The sequence below is a fragment of the Mya arenaria genome, chromosome 12 (genome assembly GCF_026914265.1).
Source record: "Mya arenaria isolate MELC-2E11 chromosome 12, ASM2691426v1".
Lineage (NCBI taxonomy): Eukaryota > Metazoa > Mollusca > Bivalvia > Myida > Myidae > Mya > Mya arenaria.
The window spans coordinates 58,005,878-58,024,932 of NC_069133.1; the positions used below are offsets into that span (position 1 = coordinate 58,005,878).

The 19,055-nt window shown below is 36.0% G+C and overlaps 1 protein-coding gene across 3 annotated transcripts in view; it reads right to left on the reverse strand.

The window, feature by feature from the left end:
- Positions 1–2,928: 2,928 nt before the first annotated feature.
- The window catches only part of LOC128211731 (protocadherin Fat 4-like), a 44,288-nt gene continuing 28,161 nt past the window's right edge, over positions 2,929–19,055 (reverse strand). For 2 of the 3 annotated variants that reach the window (XM_052916761.1, XM_052916763.1), the window contains 15 exons: positions 18,470–18,597; positions 18,191–18,268; positions 17,747–17,908; positions 15,982–16,101; positions 15,357–15,470; positions 14,172–14,341; positions 12,570–12,690; positions 10,270–10,290; positions 9,384–9,511; positions 8,544–8,593; positions 7,109–7,269; positions 6,825–6,942; positions 6,009–6,022; positions 5,281–5,413; positions 2,929–4,768 (listed from right to left, as the gene is read on the reverse strand). In XM_052916761.1, coding sequence (XP_052772721.1) covers positions 4,516–4,768; positions 5,281–5,413; positions 6,009–6,022; positions 6,825–6,942; positions 7,109–7,269; positions 8,544–8,593; positions 9,384–9,511; positions 10,270–10,290; positions 12,570–12,690; positions 14,172–14,341; positions 15,357–15,470; positions 15,982–16,101; positions 17,747–17,908; positions 18,191–18,268; positions 18,470–18,597 — 1,771 coding nt within the window. In that variant the 3' untranslated portion in view covers positions 2,929–4,515. The remainder of the gene's footprint in view (positions 4,769–5,280; positions 5,414–6,008; positions 6,023–6,824; positions 6,943–7,108; positions 7,270–8,543; positions 8,594–9,383; positions 9,512–10,269; positions 10,291–12,569; positions 12,691–14,171; positions 14,342–15,356; positions 15,471–15,981; positions 16,102–17,746; positions 17,909–18,190; positions 18,269–18,469; positions 18,598–19,055) is intronic. The other variant, XM_052916762.1, reaches the window with a different exon arrangement.

Here is a 19,055-nt window from a genome sequence, read left to right on the forward strand (position 1 = left end):
CAAAACACCCGAGGTCCAAGTATTATATACTACACGATGGCCCAGTATTACAAAACACCCGACGTCCCAGTATTACATAACAACCGATGTCCCAGTATTACCTAACACCCTTGGTCCAAGTATTACAAAACACCCGAGGTCGCAGTATTACTAAACACCCGAGGTCCCAGTATTACATAACACTCGAGGTCCCAGTATTACATAACACCCGAGGTCCCAGTATTACAAAAAACCCGGGGTCCCAGTATTACATAACACCCTAGGTCGCAGTATTACAAAAAAACCGGGGTCCCAGTATTACAAAACACCCTTGGTCCCAGTATTACAAAACACCCGAGGTCGCAGTATTACAAAACACCCGAGGTCCTAGTATTACATACCACTCGAGGTCGCAGTATTGCAAAACACCCGAGGTCCCAGTATTACATACCACTCGAGGTCCAAGTATTACATACCACCCGAGGTCCCAGTATAACATCACACCTGAGGTCCCAGTATTACATACCACCCGAGGTCCCAGTATAACATCACACCCGAGGTCCCAGTTTTACATACCACGCGAGGTCCCAGTATTACATAACACTCGAGGTTCCAGTATTACATACCACCCGAGGTACAAGTATTACATATCACCCGAGGCCTCAGTATTACATTATACTCGAGGTCCCAGTATTACATATCACCCGAGGTCCCAGTATTACATAATACTCGAGGTCCCAGTATTACATAATACTCGAGGTCCAAGTATTACATACCACCCGAGGTCCCAGTATTACATACCACTCGACGGTCCCAGTATTACATATCACCCGAGGTCCCAGTATTACTTACAACTCGAGGTCCCAGTATTACATATCACCCGAGGTCCCAGTATTACATACCACTCGAGGTCCCAGTATTACATATCACCCGATGTCCCAGTATTACATTATACTCGAGGTCCAGTATAAACATATCACCCGAAGGTCCCTATTTATACATAATACTCGAGGTCCCAGTATTACATAATACTCGAGGTCCCAGTATTACATACCACCCCAGGTCCAAGTATTACATACCACTCGAGGTCCCAGTATTACATATCACCACCGAGGTCCCAGTATAACATAAACACTCGAGGTCCCAGTATTACATACTACTCGAGGTCCCAGTATTACATATATACTCGAGGTCCAAGTATTACATAATCTCGAGGTCCCAGTATTACATAATACTCGAAGTCCAGTATACATAATCTCGAGTCCCAGTTTAACATAATATCGAGGTCTAGTATTACATAATACTCGAGGTCCAAGTATTACATAATTCTCGAGGTCCCAGTATTACATAATACTCGATGTCCCAGTATTACATATCATCACTCGAGGTCCCAGTATTACATAATACTCGAGGTCCAAGTATTACATAATTCTCGAGGTCCAGTATTACATAATACTCGAGGTCCCAGTATTACATAACACCCGAGGTCCCAGTATTACATATCACCCGATGTCCCAGTATTACATATCACCCGAGGTCCCAGTATTACATAACACCCGACGTCCCAGTATTACATATCACCCGAGGTCCCAGTATTACATATCACCCGAGGTCCCAGTATTACATAACACCCGACGTCCCAGTATTACATATCACCCGAGGTCCCAGTATTACATACCACCCGAGGTCCCAGTATTACATACCACCCGAGGTCCCAGTATTACATACCAACCGAGATCCCAGTATTACATACCACCCGAGGTCCCAGTATTACATACCACCCGAGGTCCCAGTATTACATACCACCCGAGGTCCCAGTATTACATACCACCCGAGGTCCCAGTATTACATACCACCCGAGGTCCCAGTATTACATACCACCCGAGATCCCAGTATTACATACCACCCGAGGTCCCAGTATTACATACCACCCGAGGTCCCAGTATTACATACCACCCGAGGTCCCAGTATTACATACCACCCGAGATCCCAGTATTACACAACACCCGAGGTCCCAGTATTACACAACACCCGATGTCCCAGTATTACATACTACCCCAGATCCCAGTATTACATAACATCCGAGGTCCCAGTATTACATACCACCCGAGGTCCCAGTATTACATATCACCCGAGGTCCCAGTATTACACAACACCCGAGGTCCCAGTATTACATACCACCCGAGATCCCAGTATTACATACCACCCGAGGTCCCAGTATTACACAACACCCGAGGTCCCAGTATTACACACCACCCGAGGTCCCAGTATTACACAACACCCGAGGTCCCAGTATTACATACCACCCGAGGTCCCAGTATTACATACCACCCGAGGTCCCAGTATTACATACCACCCGAGGTCCCAGTATTACACAACACCCGAGGTCCCAGTATTACATAACACCCGAGGTCCCAGTATTACATACCACCCGAGGTCCCAGTATTACACAACACCCGAGGTCCCAGTATTACACAACACCCGATGTCCCAGTATTACATAACACCCGAGGTCCCAGTATTACATATCACCCGATGTCCCAGTATTACATAACACCCGATGTCCCAGTATTACATAACACCCGAGGTCCCAGTATTACATAACACCCGAGGTCCCAGTATTACACAACACCCGAGGTCCCAGTATTACAAATCACCCGATGTCCCAGTATTACATATCACCCGATGTCCCAGTATTACATACCACCCGAGGTCCCAGTATTACATACCACCCGAATTCCCGTGATCGAACTCTGAAGCCGATTTCATCGTATTACATTTCTTTTTGTTCAGATTGATTCTAGTATTTTATGTATTGTTTATATTATTTTCTTTCTGTAATGCTTATAAAAGTATTTCCACATTTTCGCAAATGTTTATATTTCATTACTCTAATATCCCAACTTATTGGCGTTAAAATACTTGACGATGGTATAAATGGAAACTGGAATAGATAGATACATTTATTTCGGCAAGGGATGCACAACATGAACAATCAAAGCATTAACGTTGATCTTGAATGTAGAAATATGATACAATACAATAATGCACTCATGTTCATAATCTATTGTATGATTTCAAAGTTAGTATTATTATTAATACATTTTAAATCTTCTATGAAGTTAATTGCTTTCACATAGGGCCATAAATTGTCCGTTTGAAGAGTGAAACCCCTGGAGTGTATTGATATTTCAATAAAAAATAAATTACCTTTATATTGACTTCTTTTGAATATCAGAATAAATACACATCATTTAAAAATACATGTTTTCTTTGGCCTCTCAAAGCATAAGGACAAAACATTGAATGGAATCACTGAGACTCTGCGAAATATATACGGACAGGCTTTCATTTCCGCGCCTCATTGATTCCATGCAGCGTATTGGTCGGTTATGGTAAGTTGATTTTGGAATCCTTGTGACGCCTTATTATTTGATGTGCGTAAAAATTAAACTTACGACAATTGAACAACTCTCGTTGAAGATGGCCTTTGGCTAAAACAAATACTCCCCAATTTAGACAACCCCCGTAATAAATAACTTCCGAATTACTTCCCCTGAATAGTCTCCAAGTCGGCCATTACGACGCTGAATGAAGGCATTTCCATAACAAAACAGGAAGTGCTGGTTATTTCCCATATCTTTCGGTTATTATGGAAAACAATAGACTGTAATAATTCCCTATCAACGACGTAGTGGAAAGCAGTGTGTCGTTATTGGATGTACAAACAGACAAAACAAACTACACGACGGATGTTCTCAAAGTGTTTGGAACATGGAAATGAACACCAATGCTGTGCCTGCCTTGTTCCCCATAAATTCCACTGTATACCAGCCAACATATATACATTCACACATAGTTTATATAAAATGATTTTTGAATATTGATAAAATATATACATGCATACTTATACTAGGATAATGACACAATCAAGCTTACAAAATTACAAAAAAACAAAACATGATCTGATGCTTCTACAGGACGTTAAAATGGCAAACTATGATTTGAAACCAGTGCACAAATTATATATGGTGCAATGAATAGGTATCGTTAAAAAAAACATGATATTATGCAAATTGCAACTTATTCGTGAGTGTAAAATACGAACATATTGTAAACACATTGTGCTATATCTCACTGCAGATTTTAGTGACAATATAGTATATACATATTCTTTAGATCTTTTATATAAAGTAAACTTTTTTACTATTTCGTAGTAATAAATAATAACTGTTGTCATTATCTTAATTCAATGTTATTTCTAGTTTGATTTCGTGTACGAGTTAAACACCTCGTTATGATATTAATGTATGATACCTATATATATTTTATAAATAATTTTGGGTACTGAGTGTAAAAATATATCTCGAATCTGTATACATGTATGTTAATATAGAAGTATGAGCAAACACAGATTTGTAGCAAACGGAATGTTCCTGAACAAAGCTTATTCTGTAACAATTAAATTATGAAGATAATTATGCTGTAGAATAAACACTATGAAGAAAGCAATTGCATGTTAAGTAAAACATATCTATCAATGGAAGGGTTTCATGTGTAACGGTTTCATGTCGTAACTATCCATAGAAGCGGGCATGGTCTTTGAGAATCCGGCATTGCCGTATGAGCCGAGCGGATTGTATGAAATTTCTTCTTGCTGGCCGATTTCATATCTCGGGAGTTTCCGTGGTCCTACGGATGATTCATTACGACTGTCCATGCGTGACGACGGCGCCCGTGGAATTCCCGTGAAATTTGAAACCGGAAATGACTCTTGCCAGGGCAGGTTACTAAAATCAAAATTCAAGGTTTATAGAACAGAACATATAATTAATAAGACTTGCAGGTATTGACATCTAACTGGACCATTTCCAATTGCTAATTACGTTTCCACTTCAAAATGAATACATTTGTTTTTATTGTTGATCATGGGATTCACAATGAATGCATGATTTTTTTTATATCAAATGCCAAGAATAATACTTCAAAGTATAAAATTAGTTGTTTAAACATAAGAATTATAGTCAAAAGGAATTAAAAATATTACAAATATTCAACGAGATCTTTGATCATATAAACGTGTTTTCCGATTGGGAAGCCCAAAACCTATTTGTTTAAAGACGCGATTTGGAGGTATGGCCTTATTACGATAAATACATTTTCCCTATCAAAATGGCGACTATACTCAAGAAGGCAAAGAGGGGTCATTTGGATGTATATGTATACATACAAAACCTAGGTTAACATTACTAAAATATACTCTAACATGATATGGAGGCTATAATTTATCTGAAAGGTTTACCCTTGTTTTGCTCCTGAATGTCTGCTGTCCCCTTTCCTGCTTCTTGAGTACACCACAACGGCAAGAACGGTGACAACACACAAAAGTGGTAGCGGCACTCCCAAACCGAGGCCTAGAATCAGCGGCAGGTTGTCTGAAAAGAAAACAACAACTACATTATAATATTCGATGCTTTCACAAGTACAAACATTGCCGAAAAAAATGCAATATTTATGTAACAGGCAATTCTTTCCAACCGCATATTTATTGGAATCATTCATTAATAATTGTATTGGATATTGCTTGTTACTAACTTTTTATGTCAACACACCTTGTATATTTGAAGATGCACTATTACTCAAAATAAGATTTAACACATTTAATAAAATTGTTTCAATATACTAAAAAGGATGAACAAATGTCGAAAACAATAGATCTTTTGGAGGACACCGAGTATAATTTGCATGAAATGTGCAGAAAACACGGTATTGTTACCTTATGATACTATAGTAGAACGCCCTAAATCTTTAACCATTCACCAATCATTTAATATGTTTGCGTTTTCAGCTATGAAACACACGGTTATAATATTGTTAATAGTAATTAATATTTTCCATTAGTGCATTATTTATTAAGAATTTGAGGGTGTAAGACTCAAAATTTATGTTTGTTTTATACGTGTTTGTATTGAATCTGAAAAGAATGTCAGTTTAACATTTAGTAATGTCAAAATCAAACCAAAGTCTTACCTTTAATATCATCTCTGAAAAAATAAGGAAATAATCAAATTCAAAGGTAATATTTGGATGCATTCGACAACAAAGCATGATATCTAGGTATTAAAACTTTTAACAATACAAAGTAGAATTAGTTATGTGGTGTTCGTGTATATAAAACACAAGCTTGAACTCTAAGCCAAGAAAATTTATAGTTTGTTTTGTATATTGTCAATTGTTAAAATTATAAGTACCACAGAGTTAAAGTCAGCTATAACAAATATACGCCCATAAGAATATATTAAAAGTACCAAGAAGTAACAGTCCGTTATAAACAATGGCAGGCCATAAGCCTATTCTAAAAGGATCGAAGAGTTACCGTCTGTCATTAGCATTGAACGCCGATTAGTCTATATTAAAAGTAACTATAAGTTATCGTCAGTAATAAACTATGGAAACCAATAAGCCTATATCAAAGAACCAAGGAATTACTGTAGGTTATAAACTATGGAAGCAAATTAGCCTTTATTATAAGTACTAAGGAGTTACCGTCAATTATGAACAATTGAAGCCCTATATCAAAAGTAACACGGAGTTACCGTTAGTTAATGGGAGCCCTTTAGCCTAACACATTATCAATATGATGATTTAGTGCCTAACGGACCAATGCCATACAAATAACAAACGAGATATGTATAACACATACGCCTTATCAGGGACAGCATAAACATGAAGGCCAAGAAGAGTTCAGAGAACAGCCAGATCAACTAACACACATTTAAATAAATACCTACTCAACCCTTGTTTAAGAGTACTTCGGCAAGCGCTACAACATTGTCTACAACAAACCTGCATCTTGGGGACTCATTTTCTACGGAACAGATCTGTCCACTGGGACACGGACTGACAGTGGTGAAAACCGCACAGAGTCTTTCGTTATAAGTTCCACTAGTTGATGTTTGGGTTACTGTAAATGAAAAGTTGTTCCTGCTTGTGATACACAGAAAATAAACATTGAATCACCATTACCTTTTCGACTATATTGGCTTGTTTAACAAATCTTTTTTTTACCAAGTATTTTGTATGTCGTGATTTGTACTTTTAAGAAAGTACCAAAGATAAATTTTACGTACAGTTCCTTTCATCAATTGTTATCTCGTCCAACTGCAAAGTTTCGTCGCCGAATGTTACATCACGCCCTTCTCCCAGTTTCTGAAGCTCGACGCTTAAACTTGCTTTTTCTGCGTTGTTGTTATTGATGGCAATTTGTGCATCGATGATATAGGAACCACACCTTTATGAAAGAAAACACCGTGTCTCATATTAAACTCTATACAACTTAAATAAAACTAAAATGAAACTGCGGAATGAGGATTAGATCTATTCTAAACTTGATGTAAACGGAAAATATAACGTCATTTATCTACTGATGGCATATATATTGGCGGCATCTATTGCGTGACATGTTACGTAGTTAAAAATGTTTTGCATTCGGTAACAATTGTTTTCATGTCAAACATATTTTACACAACGCCAAATTATGTATTATCTTCTCGTTGTTAAGGTTGAAGAGATATGTATGCCTCTTTCTAATTTGAGATGCAAATGATATGGCATCAATATCATATTTGGTCAAATGGCAAAGAAGACACACACAAACATTGCACGATAAATGAATATATACAAACAAGGCTTTAACTACGAGTGTATTATACATATTCAGCTTTGGGAGCAGTACTCCTAACCTTAGCTAGGATTCATTGAATAACACAAGAATCAAGACAACACAAACCAAGGGAAACCAAATAAAGCATTATGTTTAAGGGTTCAAGGACCTAGGATCAAAACAAGACAAAACAATGCAAGCCAACAATATCAGTATTGTTTAAGGATACAATGGAAGCCAACAATATCAGTATTGTTTAAGGATACAATGGAAGCCAACAATATCAGTATTGTTTAAGGATACAATGGAAGCCAACAATATCAGTATTGTTTAAGGATACAATGCAAGCCAACAATATCAGTATTGTTTAAGGAAACAATGGAAGCCAACAATATCAGTATTGTTTAAGGAAACAATGCAAGCCAACAATATCAGTATTGTTTAAGGATACAATGCAAGCCAACAATATCAGTATTGTTTAAGGAAACAATGCAAGCCAACAATATCAGTATTGTTTAAGGAAACAATGGAAGTCAAGTAATGTTTAAGGATACAATGCATAAGCAACCACAAAACAAGGGAACAATCAAGCAGACTCATTCTAAAGTACAAAACTACTCTCAAATCACTGTCTTATCGTATTTTAAATAAATTTAGACGTAACAACTATGACAGTTCCCAGAGCTATATAATGGAAAGGGCTTGATTCAGCATAACCGAAACAGTAAAACTCTTATAAAATACACCGCAATGAAACCATCCGCACTGCAGGTGAAAGCCGTTTTTATTTTAGACAGGACAATGTCACAGCTTGACAAGTATCAAAATTACATTCGTTTTCTAGTCGGGGAAATGGGCAAAGCTTCTTCCCTTGTTGTGTGAATGAATTGGATCCTATTTACCTTATGTCCCTGATGTTAATCTGCTTTCCTGTGGGGGCGCCCCTGGATAGCTGAAATATACCTCAGATTGTTTTTTTACAAAAAAAGATATATCATATGTATGCAAAAAGGTCAAGTGTCTGAAATTCACACCATTCGATTTCAACAAAACACATCATACATATTTCAAATACAGTTGATGCTTAACAAACGAACATTTGTATTACTCTCTGTGTGCAACGAAATATGACAGGACCAAAACAAAAGCACACTCGGTTTACAACGAAACATGAAGGACCAAAATAATACAAAAAAGGTATCTGATACGCAAATACGAATGTGGATTGTGGATGCATGGTGACTCACTTAAAGATTGGTATCATTTGAAAGGGTTTCATGTGAAGAAAAAGTATCTGCATTAATTTCACTGAAAATATGCTTCAGCATTTAAGAGTGCCAAATTAATATTTTATTGTCGTAGTAAATAAGAGTTATCTTATCTATCGTAAATTATTATATCTCAATTATATTTTTGATTCTAGTGTCCATGAGCTTATCTTTTGGTCAGACTATTTGAATTTGTAAACATACATTACAATCAACTATTATTCCAACAAATAGGTTTTTGGATATTTGAATTCGGTCCCTACTTTTCGGCCTATACAAGTCGAACGATCGGATCCTCAAGTGTACCTTTAGGCATGACAAATAAAACAGGTAATTCGTACAACAACGCCTGTGGGTTTTTAAAGCGCAAACCAAGAGATAAATTCTGGACGAGAGTGCTTGGTGCGGATGGCTTAGCTAGCAGGAACTGAATCCAGCATCAGAGTTACTATGTGCTTCCTAAGCAATGTTTACCATTTGTTTAGCTTTCATCGCAACTTCTTCGTATATCGATGGAATCTTTAGTTGATTTACCGTGCACCCTTGACTAGCTGTAGGACTGATTTCAACAGAAATGTTCACCACATACTGATTCGAATTTGCTACAATGAAAGAAAGTTACATTTAACTATTATGAGATGAAAATAAAATTTGAAATGGAAATGTAAAATGATCGTTACCCGAAAGGGATTCAATGTGTAACTGAAGTCAATTTATGAGCTCGATTTACTAAATAGATCCGTTATTTATATCGAGCAATCAGATAAGCTAAATCATTCTTAGATCCAAACAAGACAAGTACTGAATACTACTCCTGAACTCTCCTTTTAGTTTTCTTCGTTACAAAAAAGCGAAAAGCAAAAAAGTTATTCAAAAATATTTTCAGGTAAATAATTTAAAAGTAACGCATTTAACATTCATTGTTTATTATATTCTAAAAAGCTTATCTTTGCTCTGTTAGTACGAACAGGTAAAGTACACTCAAGGAATTTATAAATGGCTGAAATAATTTTAACATTCAATTTACGAAACCACAGATTATCCTTATATCAATTAAATCTGTTTTTATACTTTCATAGATTTTTATATATTTCTAAAATATCATGAAATCTCAACATTTCAGACGCTTTTGCAAAATTCAAAAAATTGCTACATGCTATTTCAGACTTGTGTTGCTGATATTGCCAATTAAACTTGAACCTTTAATCTTAATGCTGTGTAAACCAGCAGTCGTAATGACTTATTATTGTGAAAGAAGATAAATAATTTAGCGACTGTCAATATGTCCACAATAAGCATAATTCAATTTCAGGTCAATGACAATTATTAGAAACAAGAACAATACAAAAATAAAACATACTTTCCAATGTAGACGGAGTGTCTGAAATAAGGTAATGAGATAAATATTTAATTACATGTCCACAAACTATACTATTCAAAACATATAAGATATACAAAGCACCAAAAAGAATATATGAACTTATTTAATCATTTGTTTTAAATGTTTGAAGTGCATATACTGTATCTGCACACTACATACTCCTAACTATACTGCATTTGCATATTATGTGCCTCTATTTATATTGCATTAACATAGTCTATGATGTTATCTATACTGCAGTTGCACAGTCCGTAACGCTTTCTATACTGAGTTTTCATTGTTCGTGACTCTGTATATACTGCATTTGCGTAGTACGTGATTCTATCGGTATTACTATCTGCTCTATTAAAACGGCATTTGCATAGAAAGTAACTCTATCTATACGACATTTGCATTGTTCGTAACTCTATCTATACTGCATTTGCACAGTCCGTGACTCTATCTATACTGCATTTGCACAGTCCGTGACTCTATCTATACGACATTTTGCATTGTTCGTGACTCTATCAATACTACATTTGCATAGTCCATGACTCTATCTATACTGCATTTGCATATTCTGTGACTCTATCTATACGACATTTGCCAAGTCCGTGACTATATCTATACCGCATTTGCTTAGTCAGTGACTCTATCAATACTACATTTGCATAGTCCGTGACTCTATCTATACGACATTTGCATAGTCCGTGACTATATCTATACGACACTTGCATAGTCTGTGACTCTATCTATACCACACTTGCATAATCTGTGACTCTATCTATACGACATCTGCATAGTCCGTGACTCTATCTATACGGCATTTGCATAGTCCGTGACTCTATCTATACTACATTTGCATTGTCCATGGCTCTATCTATACGACATTTGCATAGTCCGTGACTCTATTGATACTACATTTGCATTGTCCATTGCTCTATCTATACGACATTTGCATAGTCCGTGACTCTATCTATACCACATTTGCATTGTCCATGGCTCTATCTATACGACATTTGCATAGTCCGTGACTATATCTATACGACACTTGCATAGTCTGTGACTCTATCTATACCACACTTGCATAATCTGTGACTCTATCTATACGACATTTGCATAGTCCGTGACTCTATCTATACGGCATTTGCATAGTCCGTGACTCTATCTATACTACATTTGCATTGTCCATGGCTCTATCTATACGACATTTGCATAGTCCGTGACTCTATCTATACTACATTTGCATTGTCCATGGCTCTATCTATACGACATTTGCATAGTCCGTGACTCTATCTATACTACATTTGCATTGTCCATGGCTCTATCTATACGACATTTGCATAGTCCGTGACACTATCTATACGACATTTGCATAGTCCGTGACTCTATCTATACTACATTTACATTGTCCATGGCTCTATCTATACGACATTTGCATAGTCCGTGACACTATCTATACGACATTTGCATAGTCCGTGACTCTATCTATACTACATTTGCATTGTCCATGGCTCTATCTATACGACATTTGCATAGTCCGTGACTCTATCTATACGACATTTGCATAGTCCGTGACTCTATCTATACTACATTTGCATTGTCCATGGCTCTATCTATACGACATTTGCATAGTCCGTGACTCTATCTATACTACATTTACATTGTCCATGGCTCTATCTATACGACATTTGCATAGTCCGTGACTCTATCTATACTACATTTGCATTGTCCGTGACTCTATCTATACGACATTTGCATAGTCCGTGACTCTATCTATACTACATTTGCATAGTCCGTGACTCTATCTATACTACATTTGCATAGTCCGTGACTTTATCTATACGACATTTGCATTGTCCGTGACTCTATCTATACGGCATTTGCATAGTCCGTGACTCTATCTATACTACATTTGCATTGTCCATGGCTCTATCTATACGACATTTGCATAGTCCGTGACACTATCTATACGACATTTGCATAATCTGTGACTCTATTAATACCAGTTTTGCATTGTCCATGATTCTTTCTATACTGCATTTGCATATTCTGTGACTCTATTTATACTGTATTTGCATTGTCCATGGTTCTTTCTATAGTACATTTGCATTGTCCATGGCTCTATCTATGTATTATGCATATACTTAAAGTAACCAGCAAAAATGCAAAATAACCGGACCAGTCTATTGATGTTAAGAAAGTAATAGTTTTAAAACACAATATTGGTTTAATACATATACACAATACTTATAAACCAAATGGTCTTATATTTTCTCATGTTTGCAAAAATTGAATACCTTTCGTACAAACGGCAGTGTCAACTGTGCGCGAATAACCACGTTCACAAACACAGCTATAATTCCCAATGCTGTTCTCGCAAACTTCCTGTTTCGTGCTGTCACAAAGTGAGGCGGAGCTCTGAAATATACTGAACAATCTGCAGAAAAGTATATTCATGCCACCCCATACAAGAATCCGATACCCGGACACAAATGTAACCAGAATGTGTACATATAAAACACACCGGTGAGGACAGATTGATGTTATTATGAACCGCTCTGTAGTCCGCTTCCTGTGTTCAAACAAGTGCATTTTTCCTCGTTTTAAGACTACTTAATGTTGCTTCACGAGGCTGGAAAACACAATTACAAGTGTGATAGTTGAACTCCTGTGCCAATATACCACTTTTACCCTGAACTGCAGTATGAATTGACATTTTAATATACACTATCTAGCGGAAAATTCAAACTCGTCTACGTGGGCACACGAGTAAAGGGGAGTGTTTAGTAGGAAATGAAACTCAAGCTCGATAAGTAGTTTAGTAGTTAACTAAAGTGGCATCAATGGAACATGTATAAACTGCATAATAAAATAACAATATATATTTCCACTCATGTATATGTTACAGGTGACTGTATAAGTTTTATTGAATCATCACAGAACAGATGCACTGATGAATGATCTTGTCCTGTCAGGATTTTACTTGGCCAATTTATACCCATCAAAGGGACCTGAAACAGTTTTTGTAACGTAAATGTTAACGGCAAAAAAAAAATTCATTTAATAACTGAACAAATCAAATATGGTAATGTATAGATTGTCTTCCGTCTATTGATCTTGCCTCTCATCAGTATTTGGGCGTTTCACGATTTTCTGCAATACTTATTTAGTTTGAAGTACTGGGACAGTATTCATAAAACACGCTCGGTTATTTTCTAACATAATGGAACTAACTAACTGGTTATCAATCTATGGTTTGCAAATTCCACCTACTAAGAAACATAATAACTGGTTAACTAGAGCCGACTCGTGTTACCAGTTGAATGCATGCCAGATTCAGGCTCTAACATGTTATCTTGTTAGGGTTTGAGAATTCCACATAGTGAGTACCATAGTAACTGGTTAGCAAGATAAACTTCGTGTTACCACTTACTATGTAGATAACCAGTTGTATGAATCTATAATATAGTATAGATAACTGGTAAAACGAATCTTATTTAGATAACCACTAATTATGATAACCAGTAACTGCCAGAAGCCAAAATTGCATTCATAGATAGTGGTAACACGAATCTTAACTAGTTGACCAGTTATTATGTTACTTACTATGTGGACTATAACTAGCTAACCTGTCAGTGTTGTACGGTTATTAAAGGAAACAGGTGGCACTTTCAAGCCTGTTTGTAGTCAAATTTTTACCGAAAAAGTAAGCGAACATTAACTAGATAGCTAAATGAATATCGCGATAATTAAGCGGTTAAAACAAAATAACTCTCGAGCATTAACCGGTTATCCTTCGGCAGTAATATGCCACCATACATATTAAACGCCTCTAGTACTAAAATTTAACGCACAAAAACCGAGAGGCATTGCCCTTAGCTCATCATCTAGACACTAACCGTACATTCGTCCACGTCAACACTACAGTCCATGCCCATCCAATTAGAAACACAGTGGCAGTGGCCCGTGGAAATGCTGCAGGTCTGAATTGCCTCAGGGTCCAACAGACGAGATGAGTTACAGCTACATGTATGCTCACAATTGCGGCCGTACTTGTTCCCGCCGCAAGCTGAAATGATTAAAGAACAATGGCTCTATCGTGATTTGCCAAACGGCAAAATTAGCAAAATCTTGTTGAGTCAGATTAAGATCAAATCTTTGCCTCACTTAATTAGAGACACAGAACGTGTAAAGACATCATATACTAATTATACAGACACATGCGTGTTGTCATTCCATTGTTTTTTCTCTTCGAGCCAAAGTAACAGACAGAGACAGTCAAAGATAGAGCATTGAAACTTTAACAGTATATTTTCCTTATAAAACCGATTAAAACTTAGAACTGAAGTTCCTGATATACAATTCTACTACTGCTTTTATTAATTCGAATGAGAAAACCACATAAACGTGGGTGTCAGTTTGCGAATTTCCAATCGAGATGAAATGGTGCTAGTGTCATTTCTGGATCAATTTCAATTGTGGATATCTCCCAAGTTAAATAAGTGTTTCACTGTTTGTTCCTATTTTCTTTTCAAATTCAGTTGTTTAGAACTTGTGCAGACAATAATTTAAGTAGGAGATAAAATAAGGTTGAAAGCTGATGGTACTGATAGAAAATATTACGTATCGATTAATATCTATGCGAAAAGCTACAGAAACAAGCTCAGTAGCAAAAGGTTTATACATAAACCTGGTTTAATCGCACTGGGTAAATGCTAAAGACATAGAACATACAATCACAAACAAGAAACGTGGAAGAACAGCACAAAACTCCACAAACAGCACATTGCATACATATTATATATTAACAAATCTAGGAATGTTTATAAGGGATTGCTATGTATCGCCTTGTAACGGTCAAGTTCGATCAAGTTCTAAGGTCATTCGAAACACAACTATCACCAGAGTTATGCCGTTTAGGAATTGGTTTAATCGTTCATTTTAGGACGAACAGAAAATAGCTTTAAATTTAATAACTACCAAGAAACCCCCGAATGCAAGCGTGTGTGCGATTAAGACATAGGGTTATTGAGCATAACAATCCAGCAGAAGTCTTAGAAGCTTGGACTAATCAATTGACTTACCATCTGTACAGTTCTCCCCTTGCCACCCATGACTGCAGTTACAGGTGTGCATGGCAATACCGTCTACACAGTCACCGCCGTTACCACATACTTTTCCATCACATTCGTCGATATCTGTGCAAAGAAACAAAAATAAACAATACGTACATAACGCAGCATTTCACATTTTCATCTCCATATGTCTATCAACATTACACAATTCAAACGTTAAGCGTATATATATATATATATATATATATATATATATATATATATATATATATATATATATATATATATATATATATATATATATAAATATATATATATATATATATATATATATATATATATATATATATATATATACTGCTCAAACAACCTTATACAAGAACGCTTCCAGTACGAAAGTGATCTAAGGGTTCTTTTCTTAAACCTTGTCGTTGACAATATTGAATAAATAATGGGCGTATGCGTGTATAGCGTCGTAATTTATCCTCCCGTTAGTAATGTACGGCTAAGCTCCGCTTGCTTGTTACCGTCCAGATACAATAGTTAACGAATAAACATAAAAAAAAACGACAGCACTTTCAAAACTGGTATATGTAAATGTATTTCAAGCAAGGTAATATGACTAAAGACTCACTAGTTTGGCATAACTGACCAGTCCATCCATGTTTGCATACACACTTGAAATCGTTGAGAAGGGGGTTACAAGCTTGTGCATTCTCGCCACATGGGCTCGAAACACACTCATCGACAACATCTGTGAAAATGATATATTATTAGTTACGGGGCAATAAAGTGTCTCTATATGGGATATGGGTTCCTGTGTCCCGTTTTTTCTTTACCTACTAAACCTGTGACGTATATTACATCAACAGCCTGTTCAATTGATAAATGTTTCATTAATTTATCGGAATCAGAAAAGACGCCATTTTGATAAGATTAGTTATCCAATATTGAAAAATATGGGGTCACCGCGCGACCATTCCTTGACCAATGGCCTTTCGTCATTCATGTTTTAGGCCTGATATACCATGTGCGTAACTGATCAAATATAGGAAATGACATAAGGGATTAATACATCTAATGGGGTGAGGTGGAAGGACATAGTGTTTCGTTTTACGAAGAAAGCAGCAAATCAAGGTTGTGACTTAAAATATGACTCAAAATAAATTATATGCTAACGCAGATATTACTGTGTTCGTAAAACTTGTTCGCAGTTTTAAATATTTGTTTTTTACTTGAAAATAATCGCATAAATAAAACTTTTCCTGTACCGATAAATCAACCAACGGTAGGCAAAACTGTAACACATTATCATTGTATGTATTCTTATTTAATTGTGTTACGTGTCTTTGATCAGCCTTACTGAAAGATGTTTATAAGTGTTGTTCATTAATTGCAAGACACCCCCAAAGACCGTTCTCAATAATCAGGCCTAACGAAAGGCCAATTTATAAAACTTTTATTTTCCTTTATAAGTAAAATCATTACAACTACAAGAAGGGTAATATGTGACCAAATATCCCTTATAGTTATTCTATTGTTATTTATTGTTAATATCCATCTTTTCAGTGCATGAAAAAGTATTCGATGGGAAGTGATACAAATTCCTCAGTGGGAATTGACGACAATATTTATTGTCAGGCACAATAAGGAAAACGATAAGGTGTCCCTTTTGTGGGTTTTATTTCTTTATATCGTTGACGAAACTACTCGAATGTGTGCCCAATATGACCTTTAGGGCTGTTTTCACATTGATTTATTGTATAAGGATAAATGTTATATAATTAAAACGGCTGACTTGAGAAACCTCCTTGTATGTTACATGTTTAAGAGTACTCGTTACCAGGACAACTGCAATGTTTGCACAACATGTTGTTCTTTATATCAACAACTTATAAGACAATTGGAGTGTAAACTCTTATAGAGTAAAGCATACAATTTTCGTGTGTACAAAGTATATACTCTGTGTGAAAATAATAATATTACTTGAGTTTGTTATGAAACTTGGAAAATATAAACGATCACAAAAATGAACCCAATAAACATTTACTCTTTCTGTTTTAAAAGCTTTGCCAAGGTAACGGTTTAAGACTAAATTTATTGTGCTATATACAATTTCAAAATTGTATGTAGCTCTAAAGAACACCCTATCATACAACTTTTTTGTAGTATCATTATTAATGCTTTTACCTTTCAAGAATATTGGAGTCTACAAAAAAATGAAACAGATATGTCAATTGTAATAATGCTTCATTATGGACCAAACGCATTAAGTCTGTATAATAAATTAGGCAACATTTATTAGATGTTTTGAAGTATATATAAATACTAAAAATATGATGATTTTGAGGTAAAACATTATTGATCAACTTTTTCGTTTATATTCACTGAAAGCTCACCGTCAGAAACTGTCACCGTGACCGTTACATTTGCGCTGTTTGGAGGCTGTCCTCCATCAGTTGCTGTTACAATCAGAGTGTAGGTCGACAAGAGAGGCTTGTCATGAAGGGTAATCTCCCCTGTCAAGGCACTTATAGCGAAAACTTCTTGGTCGTCGCCCGCTGAAAATTGCATTAAGTTATAAAAGGTCAGTGTTTTCTTAAGATTTTTACTATTGAATCAAGTGTATCCAGTATTTGGTTATTTCACAATTTGATTAATGACATATATGATATATACGTCTACGGTGGGTCAAAGTGGCCTATGCAACATATTAAACCTAGCCAATAAAGACAATAAAGCGACGCAAATATGTAAATCTATAGCGTGAAGGTCATGAAAGACATTCTTTGGTCCCTTATTTTCACTAAATTAGTGAATGAAAAAAATAATTAAATTTATACCTGTGATGGAGTAACCTATGGTATTAAACGGCGCTGTGGCGTCATTATCTGCGGCCATTACAGTCAAAATCTCAGTGTCTAATATGAAAATGAAGCAACGTATATGTATTAGACTTTCTGAATAGATAAATAATAAACATGTAGCTGACATGTTGCATGGAACTCGAACATTTAACAATTGGGGAAGCTTTAGTTTGAATATTTATGACTTTAAGTTAGATAAGTATCATTTCATAATATCTGTTTTCAATCGTCTGTGCTTTGATACACTATACGTACCAATCAGGTGATTCTCATTTATTAGCTTGCTATATGTATCATTCTGAAACTCTGGAGAGTTGTCGTTCACATCCACAACATTTATCGTCAATGTTGAACTATTTGTTGTGTATTTGCCATCCGATACACTTAAATAAAAACACATGAATATTAAAGAATAAGATTGTTTGATAGTTGGTCAAAGTTTACGCTACCTAATTTGTACCTGTAGCCTCAATAGTTATACTTATTTACAATACCGGTGTTTCAAAAAACAACGGCTTTTTGTTGTTAACGGTATATGATGGGAAGTTATTTGATGTTAAATGTCTTTTGATGTGTCGTCCCTCATTTGGTGTTAATGTTGTGTCCCTTGTTTGATGTTAATGTTGTGTCCCTTGTTTGATGTTAATGTTGTGTCCCTTGTTTGATGTTAATGTTGCGTCCTTGGTTTGATGTTAATGTTGCGTCCCTTGTTTGATGTTAATGTTGTGTCCCTGGTTTGATGTTAATGTTGTGTCCCTTGTTTGATGTTAATGTTGTGTCCCTTGTTTGATGTTAATGTTGCGTCCTTGGTTTGATGTTAATGTTGCGTCCCTTGTTTGAT